This window comes from Triticum dicoccoides, chromosome 6A (assembly GCF_002162155.2).
Source record: "Triticum dicoccoides isolate Atlit2015 ecotype Zavitan chromosome 6A, WEW_v2.0, whole genome shotgun sequence".
NCBI classification, from domain to species: domain Eukaryota; kingdom Viridiplantae; phylum Streptophyta; class Magnoliopsida; order Poales; family Poaceae; genus Triticum; species Triticum dicoccoides.
This window is the reverse complement of record NC_041390.1, coordinates 621,355,289-621,369,937: the sequence shown is the minus strand read 5'-3', so window position 1 is coordinate 621,369,937 and position 14,649 is coordinate 621,355,289. Positions and strand designations below refer to the sequence as shown.

The 14,649-nt window shown below is 50.1% G+C and overlaps 2 protein-coding genes across 2 annotated transcripts; one reads left to right on the top strand and one right to left on the bottom strand.

Moving 5' to 3' along the window:
* Positions 1–1,532: 1,532 nt before the first annotated feature.
* LOC119318581 (protein DETOXIFICATION 35-like) lies at positions 1,533–3,494 on the top strand. Its single transcript, XM_037593161.1, has one exon. It carries the CDS (start codon positions 1,671–1,673, stop codon positions 3,183–3,185), a length of 1,515 nt encoding a protein of 504 aa, XP_037449058.1. The 5' UTR covers positions 1,533–1,670; the 3' UTR covers positions 3,186–3,494.
* A 3,139-nt stretch (positions 3,495–6,633) lies between these two features.
* Positions 6,634–14,421, bottom strand: LOC119318579 (putative aconitate hydratase, cytoplasmic). Its single transcript, XM_037593160.1, has 20 exons — positions 14,198–14,421; positions 12,668–12,772; positions 12,087–12,247; positions 11,913–12,005; positions 11,577–11,762; positions 11,316–11,477; positions 10,621–10,765; positions 10,379–10,521; positions 9,665–9,721; positions 9,503–9,582; positions 9,336–9,411; positions 9,065–9,250; positions 8,908–8,975; positions 8,708–8,826; positions 8,498–8,619; positions 8,299–8,397; positions 7,669–8,148; positions 7,481–7,579; positions 7,142–7,384; positions 6,634–7,025 (listed from the first exon to the last, which is right to left on the bottom strand). Exons 1-20 carry the CDS (start codon positions 14,208–14,210, stop codon positions 6,951–6,953), a joined length of 2,712 nt encoding a protein of 903 aa, XP_037449057.1. The 5' UTR covers positions 14,211–14,421; the 3' UTR covers positions 6,634–6,950.
* Positions 14,422–14,649: the final 228 nt, after the last annotated feature.

Here is a 14,649-nt window from a genome sequence, read left to right as displayed (position 1 = left end):
GCGCTCCAGCGGAGGCGGGAAACTAGCGCGCTCGGGAGAAAGCGGGCGGTCGCGCGCTAGATTTGGCGCACCGCTTCCGGCGCGCCTATAAATTACGGCGCTCGCCACGCGGCCTCCCATCGCTACCCACACTGCCACGCACACTCCTCCCGCTTCCTCTGCTTCCTCTATCGCTTCCTCGCCCTGCCACCGACGCGCCATCACTGCGCCACCATGCCGCCGCGCCGCCGGGGATCTTCGCGCTACCGCGGCGTCCGCGAGCGCCCCTCCGGCGCCTTCTACGTGGAGATTCGGTCCGGTGACGTCCCCTCGGCCTCGGCACGTTCGAGACTGCGCACGAGGCCGCCCGCGCGTACAACATGGCGGCATGGCGCCTCCAGAGGCCTCGCACGCAGATGAACTTTCACGACGTCTTCACGCGCGAACAGGCGCAGGATGTAGCCCCTCCGCCTCGTCGGGACCGTGAGGAACACCGTCGGCGGCAGCGCCGCCTCCTCATCGCCGAGGAGGACGAGCGAGCCATGGCAGAGTGGCGCTGGCGCTACCCGCAGGACGTCGTCGACGAAAACGCCTTCTGGGCAGAGAGGACGGCAAGGCACCACGCGGAGCGGGCCGACATGCGTCGGCGGAATGCACTCGCAGAGGCGCAGTGCGATCTCGTTAACGCAGGTGGGGGTCGTTTCTCGACTCAGACGATTCTCGTTGGGAAGACGTGTGGCTCTTTACCTCGGACGACACCAACGAGAATGGTGATGACGACTCGGAGTAGGTTCTAGTTGCACCGTAGTTTTATCTAGTTGTATTGTAGTAGTTTTTATCGTGTTGGACTCGTTTTTTTCTATCTATGCTATGATGAACCATGTACGCATTGTGAAATATCTATATATCGTTTTTATCTATTTTATCTATGCATATGTTTTTTATATTGTTCGGAGTACATATATTGTTTGTGCGAGAGCGCGCGCGTTGCATTTTTGCAGCGTCTGTTGAAGCTACGGCACGCTAAAGTTTACAGCGGCCACTGAAGCCAGCGCCACGTGTCGCGCAAAAACAGGCGATCGGCGCGCTGCGTCTTGGGCGGCCGTTGAAGATGCTCTTACGGCGTGACAGTGACTTAGCATTTTTACGGGGGAGGACATGGTCACGACTCGAGAGAAAGAGACATAATCCGCGTCACTTCCATGCTCCTCTACCTGCCTTACCAACTCTTGTTTCTACGATCTGATCACTCACATGAGCCATGCCTTTGTGACAAACAAAGCTATAGTCGGTTCGTCCCTTCCGTCAACCTCCTGCGCCGGAATCCACATGCAGCGGATGCGTCGCGTACGACGACCTCCCGCGTCTCGCCCGCCCTCGCTAGTTTCCGCCATGCCCGGTCGACGCACTGTGCTGCTGCAGCAGCTGCTAGCTGCCATCGATCGCAACCAAAAACCCACTTCGATACCTCACCTCACCGTTCTCACCTACCTCGGCCGCCCGCCTGTATATATATCGAGAGCGCTGGCCCTGGACAATGGCGGCCAGACCGATCGATCTCGTACGTCTCGACCCGACTAGTAGCTGAGGTGACGGCCGGGGAGCTAGCTAGCTACCTAGCTGCTCATCTCAGTTCAGTCGTACGTCGTCTGAGTCGAGCAGAGTCTGTTGGTCAGTCGGTCGTGGTCCTCATGGAGGCGCCGCTGCTGGTGAAGAGGCCGTCCGTGGTCGCGGAGGAGGACGCGGCGGCGCCGAGGAGCTACGCGGAGGCGCGGCAGGCGTTTGTGCGGGAGGCGGAGCGGCTGTGGGTCATCGCGGCCCCCATCACCTTCAACATCCTCTGCCTCTACGGCGTCAACTCCGCCACGCAGCTCTTCGCCGGCCGCCTCGGCAACCTGCAGCTCTCCGCCGCCGCCGTCGGCCTCTCCGTCGTCTCCAACTTCTCCTTCGGCTTCCTCCTCGGCATGGGCAGCGCGCTGGAGACGCTCTGCGGGCAGGCGTACGGGGCCGGCCAGCTGGGCGCGCTCGGCGTGTACATGCAGCGGTCGTGGATCATCCTCGCCGTCTCGGCCGTCCTGCTCTCCCCGCTCTACGTCTTCGCCACGCCCATCCTGCGCGCGCTCGGCCAGGACGACGCCATCGCCGACGCCGCGGGCGACTTCACGCTCCGCATCCTCCCGCAGATGTTCTCCCTCGCGCTCACCTTCCCCACGCAGAAGTTCCTGCAGGCGCAGAGCAAGGTGATGGTGCTGGCCTGGATCAGCCTCGCCGCGCTCGCCGCGCACGTCGCCATGCTGTACCTCTTCGTGTCGCGCCTCGGGTGGGGGCTCGCCGGCGCCGCCGCGGCCTACGACGTCACCTCGTGGGGCATCGCCGTGGCGCAGGTGGTGTACGTGGTGCGATGGTGCGGGGACGGCGGCGGGTGGGACGGCCTGTCGTGGAAGGCGTTCGAGGGGCTGTGGGCGTTCGCCAAGCTCTCGCTGGCCTCCGCCGTGATGCTCTGCCTGGAGGTCTGGTACATGATGGTGCTCGTGGTCCTCACGGGCCACCTCGACGACGCGGAGATCGCCGTGGGCTCCGTGTCCATCTGCATGAACCTCAACGGGTGGGAGGCGATGCTGTTCATCGGGCTGAACGCGGCCATCAGCGTGCGCGTGTCCAACGAGCTGGGCTCCGGCCGTCCGCGGGCGGCGAAGCACGCCGTGGCGTCGGTCATCGCCCAGTCCCTGCTCATCGGCCTGCTCGCCATGGCGCTCATCCTGGCCTACCGCAACAGCTTCGCGGCGCTCTTCACGGGCGACCGGGCCATGCAGGTCGCCGTGGGGAAGGTGGCCTACCTGCTGGCGGTCACCATGGTGCTCAACAGCGTGCAGCCGGTGATCTCCGGGGTGGCCATCGGCGGCGGGTGGCAGGCGCTGGTGGCGTACATCAACCTGGGCTGTTACTACGCCTTCGGGTTGCCCCTGGGGTTCTGCCTCGGCTACCTCCTCCGGCTCGGGCCCCAGGGCATCTGGGCGGGGATGCTGTGCGGGACGGCGCTGCAGACGGCGGTCCTGCTCGCCGTGATCTGGAACACGGACTGGGAGGACGAGGCGGCGCAGGCGAACGAACGGATCAGCGCGTGGGCCGGCGAGAGCAAGCAGCTGGTTCAGGGGGACGCCGGCGCCGGCGACGACGGTGACCTCAAGGAAGCGTTCCGAGTGTGAACCGTCGGTGTGCGCAGATCGTCAAAGGACTGACAGCCATTGATTCTGGTGCGGAATTCATAGAGTGCGACGAACTCTCGGTCGATCCCCGGATGGGAAAGAATATAGCGCCATGAACAAAACTAGATGGAGCTTTGTGTGTTTACCCCTCCAATAATACTAGCATTGCTCTTACCCCTCTGAGTGGAGAATTGCAGAAAATGATTAACAGAGGAAATAGGGTGATTCATGGCTCTGTTTAGATAAGGTATGTAATCGGAAATCATATGGCATGCATGCATGGATTAAATCTTGCACTTTGCAACTCAATTTTTTTGGGTCTTAAAACATGGGGCATACGTGCCGGCTGGCCGATCTTTTTAAAGGTCTCACTGGACTGAGACTTAACCAAGTCTAAGTCAAATAGTATAACATGCAATAAAGAAAAAGGAAAAACAAAAAATGCACGGATCTTCACGTAAGATCCTATAGCATCATAAGTCTCAGTCGACTGAGATTTATCAATACCTTTTTTTAAATATATGTCCCCTTGCGAGCCGTCCCACTGTCTATATTCTTCTTTATGTTTTCAATAAGACTCTTGTTGCAAAACCTTCTCTTCTCTAATTTTCTGCAATAAGATCCAGGATCGGGTCGAGTCTCTTCTTCATTGCCGCCTGGGCAGCTTTCCTTGCAAATACCTTGGACTTCAACTGGCAATTAGACAGCTATCGAGGGTGGAATGGCAGCCCATTCTCAACCAAGCTAAGAAGTCTGCCCCGGCCTGGCAAAGGGGGCTGTTGCACCGCCCAGGACGACTCGTGTTTTTAAGTCCGTGATCGCGGCCAAACCTATTCATCACTTCATGGTCACGGAGGCTCCAGCTTGGGTGTTTGAAGAGATTGATCAATGGATGCGTTCTTTCTTCTGGGCTGGCAAAGACAAAGTGAATGGCGGCCAGTGCTTGGTTGCTTGGAACTCGGTTTGCAAACCCACATGGCTAGGTGGATTGGGAGTTCATAACCTTCAGTTGCAAGGCTTGGCCCTGAGAGTCGGGTGGGAGTGGTTGAGGCGGACGGACCCAGAGAGGTCGTGGCAAGGACTACCCATGGTTGTGGACAGAGAGGCACGTGCGGTCTTCGACAGTTTGGTGCACATTTCGGTAGGGGTGGGCAACAAAGTTCTGTTTTGGAGAGATAGGTGGGTTCATGGCTTCGCGGTCAAGGATATTGCACCTTACATTCATGCATTGGTGGACACGCGAACGATCAACCGCCACACTGTCGAGGAAGGATTAGAGGACGGACGGGAGCCGGCTGCTTGATATTACCGGCGAAGTCAACTTTGGAGGCCATATGCAGCTCTTGCATCTTAACCTAGCGATCAACACGATCAATCGAGACCCGGCCAGAGAAGATTCTTTCTCATGGCCGGCGGATCCGTCTAGCACATACACTGCTAAGTCCACCTACTGTAGGCTTTGCCTAGGTGCTGAGAGGGTTCCATACGCCACTTGCATATGGAAAAGTTGGGCTCTTCTGAAATGCAAAATCTTTGTGTGGTTGGCAGTGCAACATCGGATTTGGACGTTAAACAGAAGAACAATGCGTGGCCTTCAGGATGCCCCGTCTACTTGCTACACGTGCCTTCAAGATGAGGACAACGCGAAACACATACTTGTACAGTGCGTCTACACTAGGGAAGTCTGGCATAACATCTTTGAGGCGCTGAGCTTGCAAGGCAACATTCCGGAGCCGGAGGATAGTTTGCTGGACTGGTGGCTGACTAGGAGGGCTCACTTCAGGAAGGGTTTTAAGCGTGGTTTCGACACGGTGATCATTGCGGCCACTTGGGCTTTATGGAAGCAACGCAACACCAGAGTGTTTCATCGGACCAACCAGCAGAAGACTGTGTCAGATCTGTCGCTTGCCATCATTGCGGAGCTTAAAGAGTGAAGGTTGGCAGGCTTGGGAGGAGGAGGTTATGGCAGTTTTGTGAGAGTGTAGGCATAGGCTGGCGTGTAGGGTGTGCTAGGGTGCGCATCCTTGATGGAAGCTCGCTTCCATCCTTGATCTTCTTGTACATTGACCCATGCTCTTCTCTTCTATAAAATTAAGGTACATCTTTGGCGTACTTTCAAAAAAAAACTTCTCTTCTCAACAAGACTCATGTTGCAAAACCTCTTATTCTCTTATTTTCTACAACAAGACCCTTGTTACAAAAATTGTAACAACATCTCGTGCCGCATCTAATTTTTTACAACAAGACTCTTGTTACAAAAGTTATAACATCTCCAGCCACGCCGCACACTAGCACCGTCTTCGTTCGCTGTTGCCGTTGCGCAACAACGCCTTTGTTGCAGAAACTTGCCTTCGAGGTGATGTTGCGAACAGAGACGCAGGGCCGAGCGTGGAGTGGATGCGGACGTACCATGCGGTGATGTGGCTGCTGCCAGCATCGCTGGTGACAGGATGGAGACGAGATTGATGGCACTCTACACCCGCATGGTGGATCTAACCAGATCCATCGATCGATCGACAGGGAGGCGTTTGGGTTTGGGGGCGGAAATCCGGCATGGATGCGCTCAGCGACGATGACCTACAAGCGGCGGTCCTTGGCTTGGCTGCTGGTTGCAAGCGTCCGGGCACATGGATGTGGAAAGAGGAATGGTTGAAGAGGAAAAGGAGGAAAGGAGAAGAGGCATCCTCCAGCAATCGTCGCCGGTGGCCTCCCTCGCACATTCTCGATCTGCAACGGATGAGGTCAAGGGGTCAGTTGCAAGACCTGTACTAGGATAGAGATTGTTTGTGAGTCGTTCGATCCAAATCAAATCTAACAGCCACGGAGGTCAGAGGGCGTACAATGATCCGCCGGTTGAGCAATAGCATTTCCCTTAAAAAATACTGAAATAAAGCCACTACACTTTTTTTCCATCGGAGGGTGTACCTTTTAAACACGTCACTATCTCTGTGCACAAGATAGGTTATGGTCTTTATCTTTTGGTGAGCAATTTGTTCTGCTGGAGATCTATAAGGTGTTCAGATCGTTTTGACTTCTAACACACTGCTCTTCCCTTGCTCTTTGTGAGCTAATTAAAACAACGCAGGCTGTTCATGTGTTAGAAAAGGTGTGTGTTGGGGGGGGGGGATAAAATAAAATAAAAAGTCTAGGAAAAAACAAAAACAAAAGGTAAAAAAATCACGAAAGCGTGAAACCTCAACTCCTCAGGCTATATGTTAACGATTCGAAGAAATGGTAAAGGAGATCGCACAATCTGGCCAATGACTATATCAGAATATGTGATTTAAAATTTCTGAGTTAAATCTATCTAAAAACATCAGGAAGGACGAAAATAAAGCAAGGGACAAAACGAAGAAAAGAAACCGGAAGTGCATGCATCCGTGCCAAAGCAGTTGGCAACCTTAGTAAATATAAAGGTCACTACAGGTATGTAAAGGCAGGCAGTAGATTGGTGAGGTAAAGGTTAAAAAAGAACTCCAGATTGCTATCAGTTTATATATGTTTTTGGCACAAAGCAATGTACACCAGACTCTACGATTTTAATCCTCCACAATTGGATGTCTGTTCAGAATGACCACACGGTTTCATAACCACAACCAAACACCCACAAATCAACTTGCGCCCACGCCAGGTATGGAAATGCCGGCTTTATTTTCGGTTTATTCATAAGGCCACAAAATTAAGAGTGAACGCTCGACGTTGATGGTGGCACTAACAAGATTGGCATGCCGCCATCGTTGGCGGAAAGGGTGTGTGCGCCTTCGCCTAGTTCTGAGCTGCTGCCATGTTGCGGATTACATAGGGCAGGATGCCTCCATGGTTGTAGTAGGCCAACTCCACCTGCAACCACAAAGAATGTGTCAACCCAAGTACCCAACGGAGAAGCTCCTAACTAACACAATTCATACAAAACTGTAGGACTGATAGCAAAGATCCAACAAGCTTTTGATATATACCTCTGTGTCAAAGCGAAGTATGCAAGTGAAGGATTTATCGTTGTCCGTGGTGATGGTCACATCCTGGCCAGGGCGGATCTCACTGACATCGGTGGGAAGGTTGATGGTGTAGCGCTCATGTCCAGTAAGGCCGAGTGAGTCGGCATCCTCGCCGGCTTTGAAGCACAGCGGGATGATCCCCATCCCGACCAAGTTGCTTCGGTGGATCCGCTCAAAGCTCTTGGAAATCACCGCTTTCACACCCTGAAAATAACAGCACATGCACACTTACTTTAGATGCTGTTATTGCCCAAATATGTATTGAGGACTGAAATATAAGTCACTAAATCTGCAACTTACGAGAAGCATTGGTCCCTTGGCGGCCCAATCACGAGAGCTGCCACTCCCATACTCGGCGCCAGCAAGAATGATCGTATCATGACCTTCAGACTTGTATTTCTGCAATATTACACCAACATACATATTAAACTAAGGTACAGATAAATGTGCAATATTAATTTATTCACATACAACTAGCAGCAACGTACCGTGGCTGCATCGAAAACAGAGAGCTTCTCCCCTGTGGGCACATGAATAGTCTTGGGCCCAACCTCTCCACCCAAAAACTTGTTCACAATCCTGATGTTTGCAAATGTTCCTCTTGCCATCACCTCATCGTTACCGCGCCGGCTACCATACGAGTTGAAGTCTTTCCGGTCCACGCCACGCTCAAGCAAATACTTGGCAGCAGGACTGTCCCTGTGGATGCTGCCTGCGGGTGAAATATGATCCGTGGTAATGCTGTCTCCAAAGTTGAGCAAGCAGTAGGCGTTCTTCACCGCGTGTGGGCCAGGCGGGGACATGGTCATGTCCTTGAAGTAGGGGGGCTCGTGGATGTAAGTTGAGTTTGAATCCCATGAGTAGAGCGATGCTTCTGGGACAGGAAGCTGGTTCCACATTGGGTTGCCTTTTGTGATGGCCTCGTATGTGCTCTTGAACATGTCAGGCAGCACACTGGATTGTACAACCTGTTTGTTGAGTAGTACCATTTAAGTTCATTTACAAAAGAAATGTGTAGGGTAGAAACGACATCCGATGTAGTGCGGCAGGCAGCATGACAACAACAGGTAATGATTTTACACACAAAAGGATGAAGGTATACTGAAGTATATATATACCTCTGCGATTTCTTCAGTTGTGGGCCATATATCCCTGAAGAAAACTTCCTTGCCATCCTTTCCAACTCCAATGGGTTCCTTCTCAAAATCAATGTCAACCTGAAAAGTACAAATTGTAACATGCACAAAAAGAATACAAATAATTGACCACGCTAGCCCTTTGATCAAAGTTATGTGATCACCAAATTCATGGACTTACAGTGCCAGCAAGTGCATATGCAACAACCAGAGGTGGTGAAGCAAGGTAATTGGCCCGAGTCAAAGGGTGCACACGCCCCTCAAAGTTACGGTTGCCCGACAACACAGCAGCAGCAACAACATCTAGGCAGCAAAAAGCAAACGGTAAATTGACGACACAAATTCCTTGCAGCTAGCTAAAAATATCCAATGCGATGCATCCTAGACATACCATTTTCTGTAATGGCAGCTGATACAGATTCATGGAGTTCACCAGAATTGCCAATGCAAGTGGTACACCCATATCCAACAAGATGGAATCCTTGCTTGTTGAAGTATTCTTGAAGGCCACTGCGTGATAAAAAACCACCAAAATTTATTCAAACATGCCACTGGATATGACATTAAAATTAGTCAATGACAACAAGATACCTCTTTAGCAAGTATTTAGTGACAACCCCAGATCCAGGGGCAAGGCTTGTCTTTACCCATGGTTTGACCTGAAGATTAGTATTACTCCACAGTCAGCAGAAAGCAGAGAAACGCAGGAAGTACAGCAAAATCTGAGCACATTAGGGAAGAAAAAGACCTCGAGACCCAATTCGCAAGCTTTCTTTGCGACAAGGGCAGCACCAAGCATAACGCTGGGGTTTGATGTGTTTGTGCAACTAGTAATTGCTGCTATAACAACACTGCCATGCTTCAGTTCAGCAGGTTGTCCATTAAAGTCAAATTTCACAACCTTATCCTGTTGTTCCTTCGGCACCGCAAAGCCCTGACATTTTGTGCGTGTATTATGAACAATGTCAACATTGCAAATTCCAATGCAAAAGGTATAAGATACACAGATAACAGCTTACCTTGAAACCAACTTTGTTGTCCAGGCAAGCATGCCAATCTGATTTCATGTCCTTCAAAGTGACACGGTCATGCGGCCTACAGTTGTAAACCAAATAATACTTCATAAATCGTAATGCACATCCCAATCAGCAGAACACTTATTCAACTACAAAACTAATAGTCATACCTCTTCGGGCCAGAAATGCAAGGCTCTACCTCATCAAGGTCCAGCGCAAGATACGAAGAGTAAACTCTTTCTAATTGAGGCTGTCATCATGAATGCAAATATGTCTATTTGTGAAAAACAAATAACTTAAATTCAAGCACCGTAACTTAAGAAAAGGCATACCTCATTATAGTCCACAAACATATTATTAGCTCGTAGATATGCTTCGATCATTGACACCTAAATCAAAAATGTAAGATTCAGTCTAGAGAAAGATGCAGCTCATTAGATTATGTCATCCAGTTCAACCAATATCACAAACAACTGCAATGATGGCAATAAGAAAATAATGGCCAGGATAGCAATAGCACTATAACTTTCAGAAACTTGGAAGCTACTGCATGAGCAATATTCCACCTCAATAGCCCTAGCATGAGCAATATACCTCACCCCTGTGGGGCATAGAAAGGCAGCTGTAATATGTTGACTGCTTATTACAACAGTTAAGAGTAAAACATAAAGCTTTTAGGTATAAGTTTTCTCAAATTATAGCTCTTTAAGAGTACAGAGTTCTTATATGTAGCTAAAGTTTCATGTTCAAACAAAAGAATTGCACATGGAACACACTGAATTCATATCACCCACACACAACTTCTATATTGTGGTGGTGTGGTGGGGAATAAATAAAAAACATCAACGCCCCATTTGGGAAAACACGGGGATTATTTGCCACCACAAAACATCACCAATGCGATGAAGAACTGTCACTATTTGCTTACTGTTTTAACATAACACATAGTTCATGCTTATTTTGGCTATCAAAGAGTACTTGATAATCATTATCAAAATATCGAAGTTATGGAATGGGTAAAAGAGTTTGTCGATAGTGGAACCTACAGTTTCATCGCTTCGGCCAGTCAATCTGAGATAATCTAATGTCACATGGTCTACAGGGAAGAAGCCCATGGTAGCTCCATATTCGGGTGACATGTTAGCAATTGTGGCCCTGTCAGCCAAAGACAGTTTGCCCATACCTTCACCTGAATAGAAACAAACGAAAGGAAAAAAAACCAATAAGAAACAAACAAACAAATTATATCAAGACATCATGCATCCTATAGTGCAAAATGGATACTTACCATGGAATTCGACAAATTTGCCAACAACACCATGCTTCCTTAGCATTTGGGTAACAGTAAGAACAAGGTCGGTAGCAGTGACACCATTCCTTAGCTTTCCAGTCAACTTGAACCCAACCACACCAGGCAACACCATGCTCATCGGCTGTAGAAGGAAATAACATATTGGTTAACTGGAGGTACATCAAAAGGTGATTAAAAAAACAGTGAGCATTTATCAGGTTATGCTGCTGAACTTATAGGATTTTTGGCTTCAGGGACCACCATATCATACAGGATGGATTGGTCTATCATGTGATAATCCCATATGTTTTGGTGGGATGCCTCAATCCCTCACTTTCCACTAATTTTATGCTTATGAGGGGTGAGGTCGTGACGAACCAACCCAGTTCATTCCATAAACGTGCAAACAGAACAAGTGGGCTAGATGTGTTTTGTACTTGACCATTACCATCCGATTCCACAAGCCAAACACTCAATAAGTTCCAAGTGAAGACAAGTTGCACAAACAAATTACCATATTATAGTGAAGTAGACTGTTTTAAGGAAAAGCAGGGCACTGTGATATAGGTACAAGAAAAGGATGTTAGGACATAGTTGTGTTGCAAAGAGATCGTCATTAGTGCATTTTCCCCTCTCATCACAAGATCTTAATAACTATTATTGAGGTTGGCAGAGCTCCACTGCAGATTTACCTGCCCAAGCATTGTAGCCTCTGCTTCAATACCACCAACTCCCCAGCCAGCAACACCCAAACCATCAATCATAGTGGTGTGTGAATCAGTGCCAACAACGCTGTCAGGGTACATGATGCCATCTGTGTTGAAAACAACTCTGCCAAGATACTCGAGATTGACCTGGAATATGGACACAAATATGAAAAAATGAAGATAAAGAGTTTGTTCAGGTACATGTTGACAATGGAAAAATTCCTTTGACCCAGCACGTTTACCTACCTGGTGAACAATACCAGAACCTGGGGGGACAACCAGCATGTTTTGGAAAGCAGTTGAGCCCCATTTAAGAAAACCAAATCTTTCTCTGTTGCGGGTAAATTCCAGCTCCATGTTCGACTGCAATGCATTGGACGACCTTGCTACATCCACCTGCACCGAGTGGTCAATAACAAGATCCACCGGAACCTGCAATCCAAATGATCCAAATGAAAATATGTATATCAGAAAGAATAAATCTAGATGGGTTGTTACTCAAAATATTTTTTCTATAAAAAAATAAAGATGGCTCAGAACAAGCTGATCAAGTTTTTCAGTTGACAAGGAGATAAGGTGTACCAATGGATTGATCTTGTTCGCATCACTGCCCAACTTAGCCAACGCATCACGCATAGCTGCAAGATCTACAACTGCTGGGACTCCAGTGAAGTCCTAGAGAGTAAATTAAAACCAATCATAAGCACAAGGCACGTCGAAACCGTGAGATTTCCTGTCAATGTTTCAGTTCAAAACCTGGAGCAGAACTCGTGCTGGTTTGAAAGGTATCTCAGCCAGCTTCGGAGATGTGTTCTCCCAGTCAATGATTTTCTCGACATCATTCTTGGTAACTTGGAAGCCATCACAGTTACGGATAGCTGACTCCAGAAGAATACGGATAGAGTAGGGCAGCTTATCTGATATACAATGGGGAAAAAAGTACGTCAGTCTGATAACAACACTGACAAATTTTAATATGCATGAGTAATGTTCCAACTATAGATTTGCAACTGCTTAAACTACACACAATCGATGTAGGTTTAGGGGGGCACACAGCAATTGACATGTTATCATGCATAATATATTCTGTGTGCAAGTAAATTATAGCTTTGTAAAGAAGAGTTATGATATGAAGCAAATCATTTTCAAACAGCAATGCTAACTAGTCAAAGGGAAGTGACTGAATGCAGAGTTGACTTGCACATGTTACAGTTGTCCTGAGTCTAGGATGATGCAAGAATTAGACTCAACAGAACAGGCGCAAGCCAAATAAGATTGTAAACTGCAAAGAAGAAAGTGAAAGCACAGAAAGTTTCAAAAGCAAGCAGAACAATTACCGATCCTTGGATCATTTAGTGCAGGAAGGCTGTAGAATTTCCCGTATTCACCACCCTCGGGCTTAGGGAGGCTGGTCAAAATATTGCTGTAGGCATGCTCAGTACCTGCATGGAAAGACAAGCAACAAGATGAGTAATTGGCATAAATGAAGTGTAATGCATTAATGAAACGGTACTACCGCATTAGTTGCTTGGTCGAACAAGACACGTCATAAATTGGTAAAGGTGTGTCTCCATTTTCCTTGTACAAGCCGCTTAAAAATTGGGGCGGGGGGATATGAACAAATGACTCCCAAGTCAATTGAGTAGGTCCTCAAGTTGGTGGATTGTTTAAAATTACTCACATTTTCGTAACTCTGACATATCCCTACAAGACCAGGATTGAGATTCATGTACAGTGCATAAGCACATACACATAAGATCGTTGTTTTTTAAGGTGTCCCTAAGGCACCCTCTGACAGCAGAGGTTTGAGGCGTCTGGAGCGTCAGTCAGGCACCGCCCTGGGCCATATCAGACGCCATGGACGTCAAGGAGGAGCAGAGCTCTCAAGCGGGAAAGGGAACACAGTCCACACTTGACATGAAGAGCTCTCTCTCTCTCCTCTCTGGACCTTTAGCTGCGGCCGTCAACTGCAGTGAGGATCCGCCAGCTTCCTCTCCTCTCCGGTCGCTGCTCCCCGTCCCCTGCGCTGGCGCAGGCAGGCACGCGCCCCGCAGCAGCAGGGTGTGGCTCTCAACCTCCCCCTCCTCTCTTGTTTCCATCCCCTCCCAATACTCTGTTTCTACGCGTGCCTGGCTGCTTTTTTTCTCCTCCGCCTCTGCTTCCTCCAAACATTCCCCACAAGTCCACCCGCAAGGCCGTAGTCCTGCCACGGCATCTCTCCACCCCCATGCTTGATCTGGCTTCTCTAGTAATTGACCCTTCTCGTAGTGTTTCTGCAGTATCCAAGTGCACCTGCACTGGCAGACATCTTCCAGGGCAAAATGGTGGCAGATAACGAATAGCTAGCACTGGCACGACTATCCACACCCAACAGGAGGTGTACTTGACTACTTCAAAGTTCAAACCAAAGAAAGCACAGAGGCAAGGAAAAGGGCAGAACACATCTGTCTCGAATAAAGTACCCGAATCTACACCCACTAATAAGAGGACGTACGTCTTCTCCGCTGGAGAGAATCGCATCGCGCTACTCCAGCAGCACGAGGCCACCTGCCTGAACAGACTGAATCCATTCGAATCTGCTGACCTGGCCGATGGATCAAATCCACTCGACAGCACGCCACAGGCCTAACAACTAGTAATCCTTAGAAGAAAAGAAAACTAAATCTACTCATCGACAGCCCCAGATCGACTGGAAAGCAACCCCGCATCCCCGGAATCACAAATCTCCGTGCGGCGGAAGACGCCTATGCGAGTAACTATACAGGCCTCGTGAATTCCGATTTCAAACAAGTGAGACGCCAGTGGACGGCATCGGCGAGCGCGACGCCAACACGGGCCGTTCCGGATCACCGGACGCACGCACGCACCTGAGGCGGCCATCCTGCGCTGGAACCGCGCGACGCTGCCCCTGCCCCTGCCCGCGGTGGACGATGGCGACGACGAGCACCGCACACGGGCGACGCGGAGCAGTCCGGCGAAGGGCCGCGAGGCGGCTGGAGGGAAGGCGACGCGGCGAAGCTGGGGCGGCGGAGGGAGACGACGGTGGTGGGAGGAGGGATCTGAGGAGCAGCAGGGGGAGGCGGGCGGAGGGGGCAGCAGCTTCATACATATACGGGGAGAGCCGGTGCGATTCACCGGGACGCGGGTGGGGTTGGTGCGAGCGAGCTGCGGCCTGCGGGGCGTCCTGACCCTGGGTACCGATCGGGTTCGGGGTTAACCGCGGTTGGGTTTGGGGAGGGCCGTGGCCCGTGGGGTCGGGGCCTTCGCTGGCTGCCGTGCGCGGTGGCTGGTCCCGACCTTCGCTACCAGGAAAGGTCAG